Genomic DNA, 16,048 nt, shown 5'->3' on the forward strand with positions numbered 1-16,048 from the left:
GCAAACTTAATCTGTAAACAAACATGGAGGTTGTGCAGAGGAAAATCACACACCAATTCTGAAGAGACTTCACAGCAGACCTGAGAATGCCAGCACTTTATCAAAATTAGTTGTCATTGCTCATTCAGAAATAGACAATTGTGTTGAGAACATTTTGGAATAAATTGGACCCCTGTAGAGAGATGGCCATGCATGCTAATTCTGGCAGCAAATGATAACAAATGGCATCAGTAAGCATCTCATGTTCTATGTCTCTACACATCTGTCAAGTGGTAGTCTTTAAAAAATGGAAAATAAAGGTGTTTCAAGACACCATGTAATCACACAGAAATCAGTACATCTTCAGTTAATCTTTTGTCATGGTTTTATGTAATAACGTCATGGTACTTTTCACTGCAAACATGAGGCTTTTTCCAAAGCCATTTCTTCACACTTGCTGCCAGGATTTTCATGCACAGTCTCCTCTAGAATTGTCCAATTTTCTCTGCAATACTGTCACTGACTGGTTTGTGATTGTTGGAGCATCAAATCATGCTATTTTGTAAAATCAAGTCATCTTTCCCACCCTTTCAATGTAACTTACACAAAGATTTAAACTGTCCCTTTCTGCATGTTATCTCTTACTAATTTTCTTAAAGTATAGCTTCTTTCCTCTCCTCATACAGACCGACTGGATCTCGTCTCATCCGGTGGTCTGCAAAATAAGGGTCCAAACTCCAAATAAAGCAAGTTTGCTCTCTTGCAGTAAGCTACTGTTGAGCCAGAGAGTGAAGAGAGAAGCCAGTAGATGCAGTTATGAAATATGTCCTTTCTTTCCTGAAACCCACTGCCTCTCTGGAAAAAAAAAACGATGAAAGGGCGCATTGGAACAATGGAGAACAAGAGCCATGGCACTCTTACACCTAATTAGCTTGCAGTTTGGTGCCTACTCTGTGTGTTCTGCCCGAGCCCAATGATGAGGTCTGAGGTAAGGAGAACCAAACTCGAGGGCCTCGCATGATCACATAACCACTTGAAATGATTTTCTTTTTTCACTCTTTGGTAGATGTTGATAGCAGACACCTAATTAATTTATGCATTAATCAAGCACATAGTAGATCTTGTACGAGGTCTTTTTTTGGACAACACTGTTCAATTATCACTGCTTTGAAAGTGAGACTTACAGCGTTCAAATCATACATAGCACATGATCCTGCTTTTCTGTCATCCAGTTCCCAAATAAGCAACCATAGTCAAGGTCACCCCTCTGTCATCTTTTTTAACTGTAAGTCAGTTTCAAAAACACATAGCACATATAGCAATCTAAATGTTTTATCGAAGTGTTCTAAGTGTTTAAACCGTGCACAGACATATTTTAGTACAGAAAGAATGAGAGTATAACTAAATAATAACATAATCCTTATTCGACATTGAAGAACTATAATAAGAATAAAAACTTTAATAAGAATTCTGCGACCAGGCTGTCTTTTTGGCCTCATGACGCATACAGTAAATCCCTTTGTGTGCCTCAACTCACTGACTCACTTCCCAGTCCACAGTCATCCACCCTCGCCAATGGCTCTTTAGGCCGCCCAGGGACCTCTGAGTCAGCACACAGGCTCATGCCTCGCTTGGAGGAGGCATTTCTGAGGCTCACAGGGATCAATAACGGAGTCATCTGCTGCTGCTGAATATGCAGCTGATTGGCTGCTTCCCTCACGGTCCCTGTGTGTCCTTAATGGCTCGGTAACCATGAATTCAGTCCAAACGCATGACATTAAGCATGCCTTAGCCTTCGCTCTCCTGAAATTGCTCTTCATAAGTACGTTTAGGGAGGCGCAGATCAAGAGTACGGTGGGGAACATCATACAATCAAACACATATGGAAATGTATGCACTGATGACAGAAACAACTGAAAGCGTGTCCGTTTATGGAAGATTTTAGAGTTGAGTAAACCTAAGTGCGGGAGAGATAAATATTTATTCAGACAACTTTGATTGCTTTTAAATTTCATCTAATTGCTCGCCATGTTGGAAGCAATTACCACTAATGACAGCATTTAGGCCCATATGTCAGGGACATTTATGCCGTGACAGGCTTATACGGTACAAAAATCACCTGCATCACAAACATGGTTTTAACCTTTCTGACATGATATCTCACACTTAATAATATCCAGTCTGAGTATGCATCAGGGATGTAGCGTTTGTCATTCAAAATGTAAGATAAAATCAACAAAAATGTCATTTCATTGTGTTTATCAACATTTTAATCACATACATGATCTGAACAACACCAATTCCAAGCCGAACAAGTACTTTAGGGATATACAGTACACTGCAACAACGACCAGGTTATCTAGCACACTACTAATTAACAGTAACACTACTAATTAACAGTAACAGTGCATGAAACATTTAAGACCAAGGAAGAAAGTTAGCCACAAACACTTAAAAAAAACCATTTACATTAACATGGATGGGATCATGAAAAATCAGTAACACCTTTAGAATGCTGAACTGCATCACCTTCTGTCTGTAGAGGGCTCAGATCATGTGACCAAAAATCTTAGATGACTTTCAGAATTCCAGGAGTTTGCAGGTTCATACTCCCTCCTTCGTTTTCCATGACTGTCTCAAGAAGGCTCTGAGCGGATTTGCAGTCTGAGTTACTGATTCTATTTCATCCCACTGAAGTGAACTGGGACCTGGCTTCAGTAATCTTTGCCTTTTAGCATGGGGTATCATCTAGTGCCAAAAAAAAAATCAATTCTTCTAAAGAAAACAGCAGAGCTGTGAGAATAGTCCTAGCTGAGGTGGTGTTCAGATGCTCTGTGGCATTGGCACTCTGAGATTCTTCTGAATGAAGATAAATAAAATGAATTATTATTATTATTATTTAGATGCCCCTACACAAGTCGACCAGTGCGTGCTGTCTTAACAAGCTACTCAGCATGATAACATTCCCACCTCCAGCTCTGCAGTGTTTGACATGAATGAGAAGATGGACTGTGTATAATCAATGCTTTCCCAGCCGCTGGAGTCCATTGCAACCCCAATTCCTCAACAGTGGATGAGGTCATTGGCTATCATATCCAATTCTGTCTAGATGGAGGCTAGATGGAATTTACGGTCTATCATCAGTCTTCATTGTTGGTGCATTGGTCTGCCAGGTGATAGACTGAAGTCTGTATCTTTGAAGTGACTGTGTCAGTCAGTGCACCGGCCTTTTTTGTGTGTGTGTGAATAGTATTCAATGGCTGGATTTATTCTCTTGATGCACACAATAGGGAGCCGAAGACAGAACGATCACAGCAAGATTGCAGTCCTTGTTATAGCCTCTGCCAGAATACAGAGCAACTACAACCATGTATCCAACTACTTCAAAGGCACTTAAATAGTTTGTCTTCCCCTATTCACTGGCTGCATTCATCTACAACACACGTCTCAACTGTCAAAAGGCTTGAGAGTTGTCTTAAATCTGGGTCTTGGGCCACATGCTCTATGGATGTAGGGGCTCTTGCAAGACGGTAAAATCGATATCACATTCTTTATCTCTCACCTGGATTTGCTTTGACAATCAAAGCACCAACAAAGATCGCCAAAGGCAACCACAAAAAAGGTTTTGAGGTCTGGTGAACAGTATATTTGTCCATTAAAATGTGTACAGCACAAATTGAAAGTGGAATTAACAGGCAAAGCTATTTTTCTCAGACAAATAACATTATGTTTAATCTAACACATACATTTACATTTTCCCTTAAAAATGAATTGGATGCCTTAATAACTGCATATTTTCCTCGTGTGAAATCAGGGGAACCTGAACAACAGCCATAAAATGATGGGAAACCAGGTGACCTGGTTTTACTGTGTTCACAGATACGCATTAGTAGAAGTGGCAATTTCCATTTAGGAGGTGGTGAACATCTGGTTCAGTAGCAGTCCTTGAACCGTAACATAATCTTGTTAGAAGCTGTGTTCTGTGGATTGCACTCAATAATGTTTATTAAATAGTATGTGTAGAAACCACATCATAACACCATGCTAAATATCTACATTACCCATATGATCATACATCTACATATCTACTCAGGTGTCCCACCTACGTCTGTCTCCAATGCATTATTTTAAAGGTGTAAAACCCAATATTACAAACCATTCACCAGCACATGATCAAGACCTTAACGGAGAGCAGCAAATTCTTCCCTGGCTATCTTGCCGCTGATGGCCATAGGAATGTCGATCAACGTGGAGGAGGTGTGCACGCGAGTCAAGCGGTTGGAGGTGTTGAGGCTGTTCCTGACGTGCTCCATCCTACGCCTGGCCAAGAAGCGGCGGCACAGGTAAGCCAGAAACTTGTCGTGGAGGGAGGCGTAGATGAACGGGTTGTAACATGCCGAGCACATGGCGAACAGGTGGCACGACACCTGGATGACATTCACGTGGTCCTTGCCCAGGATGGAGAAGTCACTGTCTAGGTCGTGGATGAGGTTGACCACCTGCAAGGGCAACCAGGAGAAGGCAAAGCACAGCACGGAGACAAGCAGGAGTCGAAAGGTCTTCCTCCGCTTCCGACCCCATTTCTCCTGGTTTGAAGAGCGCGCCGCCATCAGGCTGGGCAAGTTTCTGTTGCGCAGGTGGACGGAGATGGCGCAGTAGGAGACAGAGACGGCACCGAGGGGGACAAAGTAGGAGAGCAGCAGGAAGAAGCAGGAGTAGATCAGGCGCCCTCGCTCCTGGCCGTGCCAGAACTCCTCGCAGATGATCATCTGCTGGCCAGTGGCGCTCAGGTCCAGGTAGCCGGTGTGCAGTGCAGTCGGGGTGGACATAACCAAGGCGCAGATCCAGATGGTGACCACAAGCCCGCCGCAGAAGTGGCGCCCTGCTCGCCGGCGGATGGGGTAGGCCACGACCACGTAGCGGTCCACCGCTATGGCCGTCAGGGAAAGCACAGCAGCGAACGCTGTGGCAGGCTGCATGAGGGTGGCAAAGTGGCAGGTGAAGTGGCCAAACACCCACCCCCGCTTGTCAAAGGCGTAGGAGGCTGTCAGAGGCACACAGAAGATACACATGACCAGGTCGACCAAGGCCAGGTTACCGATCAGGAAGTTGGTGGTGCTGTGGTGCTTCTTGTTGAAGCCGATGAGGAGGAGCAGCAGGAGGTTGCCTGAACAGGCCACCAGGAATACCATTGTGTATAGAGGGATGAAGAGGGGCCGGAGCTCAAACAGTTTGTCCAGTCCGCTGAAAGAGGAGGAGGCGGAGGTGTCCCAAGCAGATCTGTTCTCCTCAGACACATTGAGATAATACAAAGTCTCCGCCATTATACTTGAATCAGTCTTTAACCTGTGGACATACAGCACCAGAATATTTAGCACAACAGTCCAGGACACAGCTTCACAGAACTGAATGAATGTGGTTTATTAAATTGTAGCTCAAATGCAGTAGCTCCCCCTGTGGAAAGGGTGGAGCTACTGCGTGTAGCTTGCGGTTGGATAGAAATTGACTCTTAATTGAGCTTTCCTGTCTCCTCTCTACTGTTCTTTCGTCGATCTAGGCCTCTAGAGCTTACGAAAACAGCAATTGTCTTATAACTCTAGGGCAACCACTTTAATTAGCTTCTCATCCTGTCGGCGTGTTAAGGTCTGTTTTAAACTATAACCATCGGTCAAATGGTTTCTAGTGAAAACATTTCACACTGAATGACCAGTCTTCACAGGGCTTCACACATGAAGAGAGATCAACCTGATTTCTGTGTCTTGTTGCAAACATAGAAATCTCTAGCAAGCCTGACTACTCCACAGTCTGTTGGTCTCAAGATATGCCAGCAACTGAGGCTTATTTTGGGACATTGTTTGTGACAGAATCCCGCAATTATGAAAATACCAATGAGGGAAATCAACATATTAGGTTAATTATGTTTATAATTATTGACACTGGTAAAATCACTGTTCATTCAAGGTTCTGTACAGGCAGCTCTGCAATATTTATCTTCTAAGTCCACTCTGCCAGGCCCATTCAGATGGGATAATAGTGGGAGTGGCATTGTATGCATTAAGACACATGTAATGTGAAACTGCTTCGTGGTGATCATTTGCAGATATGTTTTATACAGAAAAACAAGCTAGTTATTCCAAACACCAAATGACTATATATTATCAAAATTCTTCCCAACAGCAGGATTTTGCCGCTCTCAGACCACCATCATCTTTAGTTTAATAAAGATGGATATTAAGAACATCACATAAAATGGCAGCAATTCCTGGAATTTCTAAATCATGTCCTTGGCATAGTCTATTTAAAATATCAGCCTCTGAAGAGAAGACATTCATGGAACAATGACATAGTCAATTAAAAGAAGTATGAAGACAATTGAATATAGAAAAAAAATGTTTTAAAGCAAGTGGCCTGTTTGTCTGGAAATTTCTTTTTGAGTGACTCTCTTGGCATTCAGTTCCAATAAGTGCAAATGTCTTTTTGAGTGACTCTCTTGGCATTCAGTTCCAATAAGTCTTATAGGCATGTTTGAGAGGAGCAGCACAATGTTGCAAGTAAGGAGGAATGGGTAGTGAAACCATGTACGTAAGGGCCTTTGAGTGTTCCCATGATGCTCTGGAGCTGTGTTTGGTGCTTTCCTGTTGTGACTATAGTGTTAGCTTGCATCACTGTTATCGTTCTCGTCCATGTGTAATGTTGTAAATGCCTGTGCGTTTGCCCTTGTGATTTGACGTTTTTTTGCACCGTATGTCAAGATTAGAAATCTCTTTCGTTTTCCTGCTTTTAGAATAATTGTAGAATTGGAACGATGAAATGTCTAGGGACATGAGTTACAGTAGATCTGGCATGATCGTGAGTCTACGTGTTTAATGTAGTCATATATCTCATAGAATGTCTTTTAAAGTCTTCAAATTGCTTTCATTGTTGCCTACCTGTTCATACACTTGGAGCGTTTGATTAATAGACCCAGGCGTGAATCACTGAAACTGAAATGAAAGGTTTTGTAGCTATGTCATGTTGTGGCCATCAGACCTTTATAGTGATTGAACACCCAAAGCCCCATTAGTCAGGTGCAGACTTCACTGACCTCCGTCTGTAACACTAAAAAATCCATTGTGCAGTACCTGACTGCTTGATTTTCATGAAAATGGACATCATGAAAGCATTCAAAACCTAACAAACAGCTCCGGTCAAGCTGGTCAGACACCTGACCTCTTCTAGTTATTCTTTAAAAAAGGGAAAATAAAAAAGTAATGTATGAATAAAAGATGTTTCTTACAACAGCCAGGGGAGCTTTGTTTCTGAAAATGGGACAGTTCAAATAGCACATCCGTAATTGGACATTAGCGGAGGCCGCTAGGTGCATGTTGGTGAATAAACATTCTGTCTTTAGCGTGTAGCGTGACTCATGGACATGCTGTTGCAAAGGACCTGATCCTGGGTCTCACTGTCATTTGGCAACGTGTAAAAGATTACGTGCTGCATAAAGGCAAGATTACCCATAATTTCTTCGACTTTGTGAGTGACTATTCCTTTTTTAACAGCAAGTAAAGGAAGGAGGGTAAACGGCCAAGCTGTGATTTGAGTCACCTCCCCTGCTAGTAGATTGTGCTCAATCAGAGCTCAGTCTCATATTTTTCTAACCTGCCTGAATCACTTCTTCAGAACAGCATTGTTAGGTCTCCTGATAAAGATACAACTACTCTAATCCTGAACTTCGTCACCTTTATTTGCTCTAATTGGTGGGTGTATGAAATATTCAGTAGCCTAATTGTGCACTCCAACAGCCTGTATCCGAATGCTAGTGAGATTGTAAACCATTTGAAATTAGACAATCTTGACATCAGATTAATTTCAAATTAGAGTAACCGTTATGGATGGTGTCAACAGTTATATGGTGCGATATCAGTGTATTTAAATAAAAATACAGTGAAATTCTTGTTTTATATTTCAGTTTTCGCAGATGATGCAGCTATAGCCACGAACAAACTAACACACAAACAACATCACAACACGAATGAAAGTGATTTCATGGTATTCAAAATTACATTGTTTCCTTCTGACACCTGTTCCATAATATGACAGTCATTGACAATGTCGCTGAGGAAGAATTAATCATATGCTATTTGCACCAATATACTGTGGTTGTTATATACGTCCACAATAAAGAAAAGAAAAAAAGAAAAAAACCATACTTACAGGGTTTAAAAGAGTGGTTGAATTTCCCGTCACAGTAGAGTAAATGTTCGCTATGTTCACCCGCAAAAGATCATAGCATCTACTGCTTCCACTCGATCAGCGCAGAGTGCATAATACTCTCAATAGCTGGGTTTCTGTCCAACTTTTTAATGCAATTTTTTTTACCATTTGAATAGGAAATCCTGGGTGGAAACGCGCAGACTCGAATTTTCTTTGGCCGAACTGTCATGAATGCCCTTAAAATATGCAAATTAGTTGGATGGAAACCCAGCTGTAGTCTATACCTTGGATTTTAACGCATTCTCATTCTTCATAAAATAAGCTAACCCAGTCAGCTTCTTTTAAAAAGTTAAAACCAAAAAAATCTCACCAAAATACTGTCTGTGTCCAGCCACTAAGACATCCGCTGTCACGTTATCAGCCTTCACAGAAAAATCACGTCTTTTCAATTACAGGTGCTCAGTGCAAACCCGTGCGGTGTGGGGTGCAGTCGTCATTCTTGACGAACTCTCATTGATGACATCACATTGCCACCCCAGAAGGATTGCTTCCACGTTTGCACAAACAGGTGGTTTCGTGAGGAAATGCATGCTCAATTCGTAGGGAAACAAATACAACTCTGCTTTTGTGCATGATACAGCCTAATACCAATGTCTATTCAACAAACCAACTCTGCACAATGACATTTCTGCAAACAAGATGAAAATCAAACAGCTTCACTGGGTAGGCTATACAAAACCTGTTGAAGTGTAAATGTTTATTGGTCTAACTTCATGTAATAACACCTTTACTTGACAGAAAATCATGTCAATTTTTACGACCCCACATGTAATGAAGGATCACAATAACACCAATGACTCAACTGTAGATGCTGTCTGTCGATGTGTGACCCCAAAGCATTTGCCGATAAATAGCTTACATCTTATCAAGCCAAACAGGCGCCAGATGCTTTACATCTGAATATTTCACAACGCTGACCTCTAGTGGCAAGCATCAGTATTTACCCAAGTAAGCCTGTGAGTAGGCCTACCCTCTATGTGCTTCAGCGAAGGCCTTCTAATTATTGGTATTCACAACTGTACAATGGATTACGTTTTTAAAACACATTTACTCGTCTATGTAGTTTTAATACTCAAATATAAAACAGCACATGTTTGAGACAATGATTATATACACACATCAATGCTGACTCAATCAATGATGCTGTTTCACGCTCAGTGGATTTACAATTACAAGTTGAATGCATTTATGAACCATTGACATGAATGACATTACATTTAAATTAAAGATGTATTACTGCATATACTACAATGCTTATAAAAACAGACATTACTATATCATACAAACCTCCTGAAGACCTTGACGTTTAACATGGTTGCACATAATTTCTCATATGAATTGATTAACTGATTTGCTCAGTTAATGGCCTTGCTCTTTTTAAACATAATTGCTGACAAAGAGCATGAACACTGTTTATGGATACACATGACAGAATGAGACGAACATATCAACATCAAAATGTGCCTGTGATTTTTCCAGCTCCTATCACGTGAAAGTTGGTCAAGGTGGTGGCCAGCAAGTGTCAACTTTCAACACCACCATAGCGCACACAGAAATTAACCCGTTGAAGTTACTGTTGATACATTTTCGCTAGAGACAAAACCGGCCTTCTATTTCTCTGGACTGGCACTCTCATCCATTTCCTCACGTTCCTCTTGTTCTTCCTCTGCCCCGCTGTGAGAAGCGTCTCCACCTGGCTGTGCTTCGGTCTGTGACGGTCGCAGCAAGTACTCCAGCTCCTCTGCACTGATGGCCACCTTCTCAGGGATCAGCCAGCGCTTAAAGTGCTCCAAAGCACTGCAATCATTTAAACAATAGAGAGGTTAGTAGACTACTAGTTTACCACACATTTAGTCTAGTTTTCTGTGCAACACTGGGCACATGATGACAACAATATAGATTAAAACATAATAGAATAACAAACTTTGCAGCAAAGGGAACTAACTCCAACATGACTTTACGTAACTGGTAGAAAGTGTAACAACGCTTTGCAACTAGCATCAGGTCTTGGTTATTATGCTGAACAGATCACTATTACTAAACCAGGTCACCACAATTTAATGTACATACCCATTGGCACTTTTACACTTTATATTTATAACATTCTTACTCTTATCCTGTCCATAGTCGCCACCATCTTTACTGGCTCTGCTGATAGTGTTTTACTGTAAGTTTTGCTTGTACTATTATTATTATAAGACTTTCATTGTTAATGACCTGGTGTTATACTGTGCACTTGATAAATAAAACACTTTAACTTTGAGGTTGCCCACATACCCCTCATCCATATCCCCTCCATTCTGGAACAGTTCTGAAGTCTGAGCATCGTGTAGGAATCTGTCCCAGCATTCCTTTTTCGCTTGTGAAAGGGAACGCAGCATCTCTCTTGAGGTAACCTCACTTGTCAGGCCCTTGATTCTTTTCAAACGATTTTCTGGAAGATTGGCACATAGCATCAACATATAAACAATTATATGTAACTGTATACATAAACATCATGTTCATATAATGTCGATACAATCAGGATACCTAAACTGGCTATGTAGACATCGGAATCAGCCAAACGTTCCCATGGACTGAAGGTAGAATTTGAAGAACTTCCATTCGCTTGTTTGTTGATCTGTGTGCCGGGTTGGAAAGAATCTGTAAATTGCGCTTTCCCATCTTGGCCCTCTTCCTGGAGCTCGGGCAACTTAGAGCAGATTTCGGACCACAGTTCCCCGCTGGACCGTGCGTCCTTGTTTTCAAAGTCGTCGATCATATTTGACCCAACAGCCTGTCAAAACATTGTAGTTTTTACTAACACAGGTTAGTAGCTATTGGAATTCAACTACAGCTACTGCTTCATCTTTTCTCTTCGGGAAAGTGTGAGCTGGCAAAACATTACCGCTCACAGCTTGGATAAAATACATACAGCAGAAGATAGGTGCTATTGTTTGATAGGTGTATAGGCCACTATATTTTCAACATGATCATACACGATAGAATACATGTTGATGAAACCTTACTAGCAAGCTAACACGACACAATCTCCTTCCATTTAGCTAGCTAACTGTCCTTACCTTGTAGAGAAGCAGTAATGGTTAGCTAGCGCTTCGCTAGTGCCCACAATTGTTCTTTAAAAAATCCAAAAGCAGAAATCACTGCAGAAATCGCTAGCTCAATCTCATGATAACCTTTGGAAACGCTTTTTTTGGACGTAGCGTTTATAAACGTCTGTCCTCCAAAACCACTAACGTTAAACGATAATCTGTTGAACGGCAAACCAACACTTCTGGTGATTTACTCATGTGTGATAACATTGGTCGATGTTGGAGACCGGTCATTTAATCCTCTTTTCTATTGGCTGCTAGTTGCCCCCGCCCCTTGAGTATAAGGAAGTATTGTCAAATGTTTATGTTTGTCATCTGACCCACAGTTAGCTACTAGCATTAGTATTATCAGGTCTCTCTTCCTTCCGAGTATTTATTGTATGAGCAATTGTATCTGTTTTTGTTGGAAGGATAAGGGGGGCAGCTTTGTAGTAATTTCTTATTGTAAAAACAGTGCTAAAAACGCCAGTGTTGCCATCTGGTTAGCTCGCTTGTTATTTTATCTGTAGGCATGTCATACCAGTGTTATTAGATAACGTTAGCGAAGTTTATGAATGCCGTTTATTTCCTTTTTTTCATTCTTCGCCTAAAATAAAAGGTAAATGTTGAAGATCCCTTGGTCATCAGGGTGCAAGACGGAGGTAGTCGTTCTATTTATACTAGTATCAAAATGGCATTTGAACGTCAAATTGCTAACTAAACACCGCATGTAACTGTATTCTACAAGAACAAGGGCACACTGTTTTGCCCTCTGCACGCACGGATAAACCATTTGCTACGTTTAGGCCATGTCATGCGTTGTGTATTTAGAGTAGAGCAAAACTAGGATGCAACGACGCAACTTTTGGAGATGCCATGCTCACGCACACTCGTCTAGTTCTCCACGGCCCAATGCCTACTAGTGCTCACTTGGGGCATTCGTATCCTATGTGATAATTCGAAATACAAGGTTTTTTTAGTATTGTTGACCGCGTACCATCTATGATATTTCTCCCTTGTCTGCTGTATTCCAGTAATAGCAGCCGATGGTAGAAAATGTTAAGACATTATGATTATGCATTAGGTGACGGTGCGTAGGAGATGCAATCCGTGCTTCTGCGTCTGGCTGTAGTGGCGGTCCCTATGGGTTTGCTACTTTCCAGAAGCATGGCGTGGATGTCCAGCGGCAAAACACATGCGGAACTCATCAGTCGTTTGAGAGGTAACATGACTCCTACATGGCAGATATATGCGTTGTTTCTCAGAGGTGCACGGACAGCTAATTATGTTTTTGTGTTTATTTTTTATTATTACATATCAAAGATCACGGGGTAATCCGCAGCGACCGTGTGTTTGATGCCATGCTTTCCACTGACCGAGGGATTTACTCGAGGGACTACCCCTATGCAGATTCTCCACAGTCGATAGGTGAGTTTCAGTTGGGTTGTTGTCTACTTTAAAAACATTCCATGTGTCAACATTTTGGGAGGCTTCTACCTAGCATTCCCCATGCTCTCTTTTAAGGTTACAAGGCTACCATCAGCGCACCACATATGGTGAGTGAGGCCTATGATTTATTAGGTTCTGATTTAGCTGTTGGTTAAGCCTGTTAAGTCTTTGTGCATGTCTTAGTAAACACTGAGGTTAAAATGATGTAGACTATGAACATTGCTGCACAGCTGCGTAGTCATTCAAGGAACAAACAAAATCTCTTTTCATTCTGAACTAAAATGACTTTGCCCTTGACCCATCTTCAGTATGTGTGCATAAGATGACAACATTAGTGTTAAAGGTAACGTGTATTTTATCTTCCTGTGTTGTACAGCATGCCCATGCTTTGGAAGTCCTTAGTGACAAGCTTACAGATGGGGCCAATGCATTAGATGTTGGCTCTGGAAGTGGTTACCTCACTGCTTGCTTTGCCAGAATGGTAAATTGTGAAATGTTGTTACATCATTTATTTACACACTCCTATGATGTTACAAAACAGGTGAGGCTTCGAATGTCCTATTTATCCTAATTATTTTTGACTTTTTTTGTAATCCTTTCGTCATTGCCTGCAGGTAGGGCCGACTGGAAAAGTGGTTGGGATTGATCACATTGACGAGCTGGTGCAAAAATCTGTGAGACATGTTCAAGCTGATGACCCGGAGCTTCTTTCCTCTGGTCGGATAAAGCTTATAGGTGAGGGGAAAAGCTTTTACTGTTGTTGCCTCGGCTGCCCTGTCTCTCTAATGATCATAATACAATGCAGAGGCTTCTGACCTATGTAAGAAAACTGTCAATAATAAATATTTTTCAAAGAAAGCATCCAGTCCAAGGTCTCATTACCTCTAACCATGCTCAATAGTAACACTGACCAGTCACTGAGTGTTTCAGCCACTGTTCTGATGATATATGTATTCTTTATTTAGTGGGCGATGGCAGACTGGGCTATCCAGAAGAAGCCCCCTACGATGCTATCCATGTGGGAGCAGCAGCACCAACAATTCCCAAGGATGTAAGTGCTTTATAGCCTACGCAGCCTGAGTTGTTGGCATGTACACATACATGTATATGCCAGTAAGACAATAGAATGTCATTTGATCACATTTACACACCTGAAGTCTGTTTTGTTTTTTAAACTGTCCCTCAGAAATTAAAACATGTTGGAAAATGTAATTGGCGAATTGCTCCATTACATTTCATCATAAATCAATAGAAATTGGAGGCAAAGTGGTGTAATTAAATTCTGATTTGAAGATTGGTTTGCAATTTTCAGAGCTGTTTTAAAAAAAAAAATGAGGAATGGTCTGTTTCTGTTATTATGAGATAACAGCATTGTATCAAGAGCTTTTAGACAATGAGCCCAAGTCATGGAGACTCCACACAGATAAATACAAAGTTAATATGGGGATCATATGAAGGTTAGCTCTTGTGAAGTTTATGTGCTTAAATGGCAAAACAGAGTGCCTTCCTAGCCAGAGGAGATATGAGTGTCAAACTGCATTGTGTGCAACAGCGTGGCAGCCATTCTTGCTCTGTGTTCTCCGCTTTGATGTGGTGATTAGTTTGCATCTCTCCGGAGTCTCTTTTCCACTCTGGCTCATTGATTCTGATGGCACTCTCACTTCAAAGAATATTTGTTTTGACTGGTCGTAATAGCAGGACCTCATCTATGTCGACACTATATCAAGGTACTTGAGCTCTGTATTGTATTTATGCTACGCCCCAGTTGCTGGACCAGCTTAAGCCTGGCGGGAGGCTAGTGCTGCCTGTGGGGCCGGAAGGAGGGAGTCAGGTTCTGGAACAGTACGACCGCCAGACTGATGGAACCTTCCTCAAAAAGGCCCTCATGGGTGTGGTGTACGTCCCGCTCACAGACAAGGACCACCAGTGGCCAAGGTATGCATCATCTTTATGAGGTGTGATGCTTCTAAAGAGCTTCTGAGAGGGAGCAATGGTGAAGGATCTTGTACTCGTGTTATTTATGTTTGGCCAGTTGGGGGATCAGTCACCATAAACTAACTCAATGGATCTACTTTCTTTTTCTGAGCTTAACGGGAAATGTCCTACTCTGATGCATTGTAAGACACCAATGTTAATTAATATACCAATATCCATTTAAAGTCAATTCTATCTTACTGTAAATCAACAGATTTGCAGTTTGTTCAGAAGTTAGTTTCAGATTCATAACTACTACCACCATCAATATTAGCACATGCAGAGAATGTGTCTTAGTGGGGTAGTGTGCATAGATTTATTAATACTGAAAACACCAGTAAGTGGCATCTTACCTAAGAAAGAAAGAGCATTAGCAGATGAGTGGATCATGCACAGTAAGTGGAAATTATCTTCATTGCTGTAGGCTCTGTAGACTATGTAGTTGTTTAGAGGTTGCCTTTAGTACCTGATTAGTGATCTGTGAATGGCTATGCTGTGTGTTCTTCATCCCCAGCGAGGAGCTCTGACTGCGGTCTGGTTGCCCCTGATAGGTGGCGCTGGTGCTGCAGGCCTTGGTGTCTGTAGGACGGAGGGAAAGGCTTGACTCATCCCGGCTCAGAGCGCTGCCTAGCAACACTCGCAAGCCCCCACCAGCCAGCCCTTGCTCTGGCAGTTTGTCTTCCCATTTCGTGCTCATTGACCACGACAGAAACACAAGGATGTTTTAGTGCCTGATATGAAGATGTTTATGTTGATTGAGATTGGATAGTGAATGAGCACTGTAATGCTTTGCATTTTCCCATTTTATGTTAGCTCAAGAGGACTAATATGCAGCTTTAAGGGAAACTGATTGGGCTTCTGTAACTGTTATGAATTTCTTGTTTAATTTTTTTCTCATGGATGGATTTCTGCAATCTAACAAACACAAATAAGTTTAGTGTCTGTACTCAGTGTGTGATATGCCAAATATATGCAGAATTGCTACTGTTGTAGACCTAAAAATGAAAATAACACAATGAGTCATGGTTAGCAAACAAGTAGACCTACTCGATGATGGTCTGTGAGACTATTAGGTATTCATTTGTAAATGTTCATTATAATATTTCTTTTGTCTGGGAGCTCAATACTCTACAGACCGGGTACTTTATGTATTTCACTTGTGTGCATTTCATGTTTATAAATAAAGTAACAATATCCTATCAGTGTATTCCCAGTGTTTTTTGTTTTTTTTTGTACTACGAAGTACTTTCTTGGTTTATTATTCATGAGGGGAGTTCTGTGATGTCATTTTCCTGCGACAACATGTGACTGATGCGAGC

At 41.4% G+C, this 16,048-nt stretch overlaps 3 protein-coding genes across 7 annotated transcripts; 1 reads left to right on the forward strand and 2 right to left on the reverse strand.

The window, feature by feature from the left end:
- Positions 1-2,519: 2,519 nt before the first annotated feature.
- Positions 2,520-8,782, reverse strand: prlh2r (prolactin releasing hormone 2 receptor). The gene is made up of 2 exons (XM_031579875.2): positions 8,176-8,782; positions 2,520-5,325 (listed from the first exon to the last, which is right to left on the reverse strand). Exon 2 carries the CDS (start codon positions 5,301-5,303, stop codon positions 4,161-4,163), a length of 1,143 nt encoding a protein of 380 aa, XP_031435735.1. The 5' UTR covers positions 5,304-5,325; positions 8,176-8,782; the 3' UTR covers positions 2,520-4,160.
- Positions 8,783-8,917: 135 nt separating this feature from the next.
- On the reverse strand, positions 8,918-11,496 carry ccdc32 (coiled-coil domain containing 32). The gene is made up of 4 exons (XM_012826878.3): positions 11,298-11,496; positions 10,765-11,011; positions 10,513-10,669; positions 8,918-10,032 (listed from the first exon to the last, which is right to left on the reverse strand). The coding sequence occupies exons 2-4, from the start codon at positions 10,994-10,996 to the stop codon at positions 9,846-9,848; spliced, it is 576 nt and encodes a 191-aa protein (XP_012682332.2). The 5' UTR covers positions 10,997-11,011; positions 11,298-11,496; the 3' UTR covers positions 8,918-9,845.
- Positions 11,497-11,602: 106 nt separating this feature from the next.
- pcmtl (l-isoaspartyl protein carboxyl methyltransferase, like) lies at positions 11,603-15,928 on the forward strand. Of its 5 annotated transcripts, none has more exons than XM_031579880.1 (9): positions 11,603-11,679; positions 12,391-12,528; positions 12,630-12,734; positions 12,831-12,862; positions 13,132-13,236; positions 13,370-13,490; positions 13,721-13,806; positions 14,521-14,690; positions 15,281-15,928. In XM_031579880.1, exons 2-9 carry the CDS (start codon positions 12,408-12,410, stop codon positions 15,312-15,314), a joined length of 774 nt encoding a protein of 257 aa, XP_031435740.1. In that variant the 5' UTR covers positions 11,603-11,679; positions 12,391-12,407; the 3' UTR covers positions 15,315-15,928. The 5 variants fall into 5 exon arrangements, with proteins under 5 accessions (XP_031435740.1, XP_031435738.1, XP_031435739.1 ...); XM_031579878.2 differs by having other exon boundaries at positions 11,619-12,276; XM_031579879.2 differs by having other exon boundaries at positions 11,619-11,925.
- Positions 15,929-16,048: the final 120 nt, after the last annotated feature.

The sequence above is a fragment of the Clupea harengus genome, chromosome 14 (assembly GCF_900700415.2).
Source record: "Clupea harengus chromosome 14, Ch_v2.0.2, whole genome shotgun sequence".
NCBI classification, from domain to species: Eukaryota; Metazoa; Chordata; class Actinopteri; order Clupeiformes; family Clupeidae; genus Clupea; species Clupea harengus.

Bases quoted from the DNA above. Each gene is read 5' to 3' on its own strand.
- ccdc32 (XM_012826878.3), bottom strand. From the start codon at position 10,996: ATGATCGACGACTTTGAAAACAAGGACGCACGGTCCAGCGGGGAACTG. The intron at 10,670-10,764 runs GTATCCTGATTG...CCAATCTTCCAG, and splicing joins TGTCTACATAGCCAGTTTAG to AAAATCGTTTGAAAAGAATC. The intron at 10,033-10,512 runs GTATGTGGGCAA...AAATGATTGCAG, and splicing joins GGAGGGGATATGGATGAGGG to TGCTTTGGAGCACTTTAAGC.
- prlh2r (XM_031579875.2), bottom strand. From the start codon at position 5,303: ATGGCGGAGACTTTGTATTATCTCAATGTGTCTGAGGAGAACAGATCT.
- pcmtl (XM_031579880.1), top strand. From the start codon at position 12,408: ATGCAATCCGTGCTTCTGCGTCTGGCTGTAGTGGCGGTCCCTATGGGT. The intron at 13,237-13,369 runs GTAAATTGTGAA...CATTGCCTGCAG, and splicing joins CTGCTTGCTTTGCCAGAATG to GTAGGGCCGACTGGAAAAGT. The intron at 13,807-14,520 runs GTAAGTGCTTTA...GCTACGCCCCAG, and splicing joins CACCAACAATTCCCAAGGAT to TTGCTGGACCAGCTTAAGCC.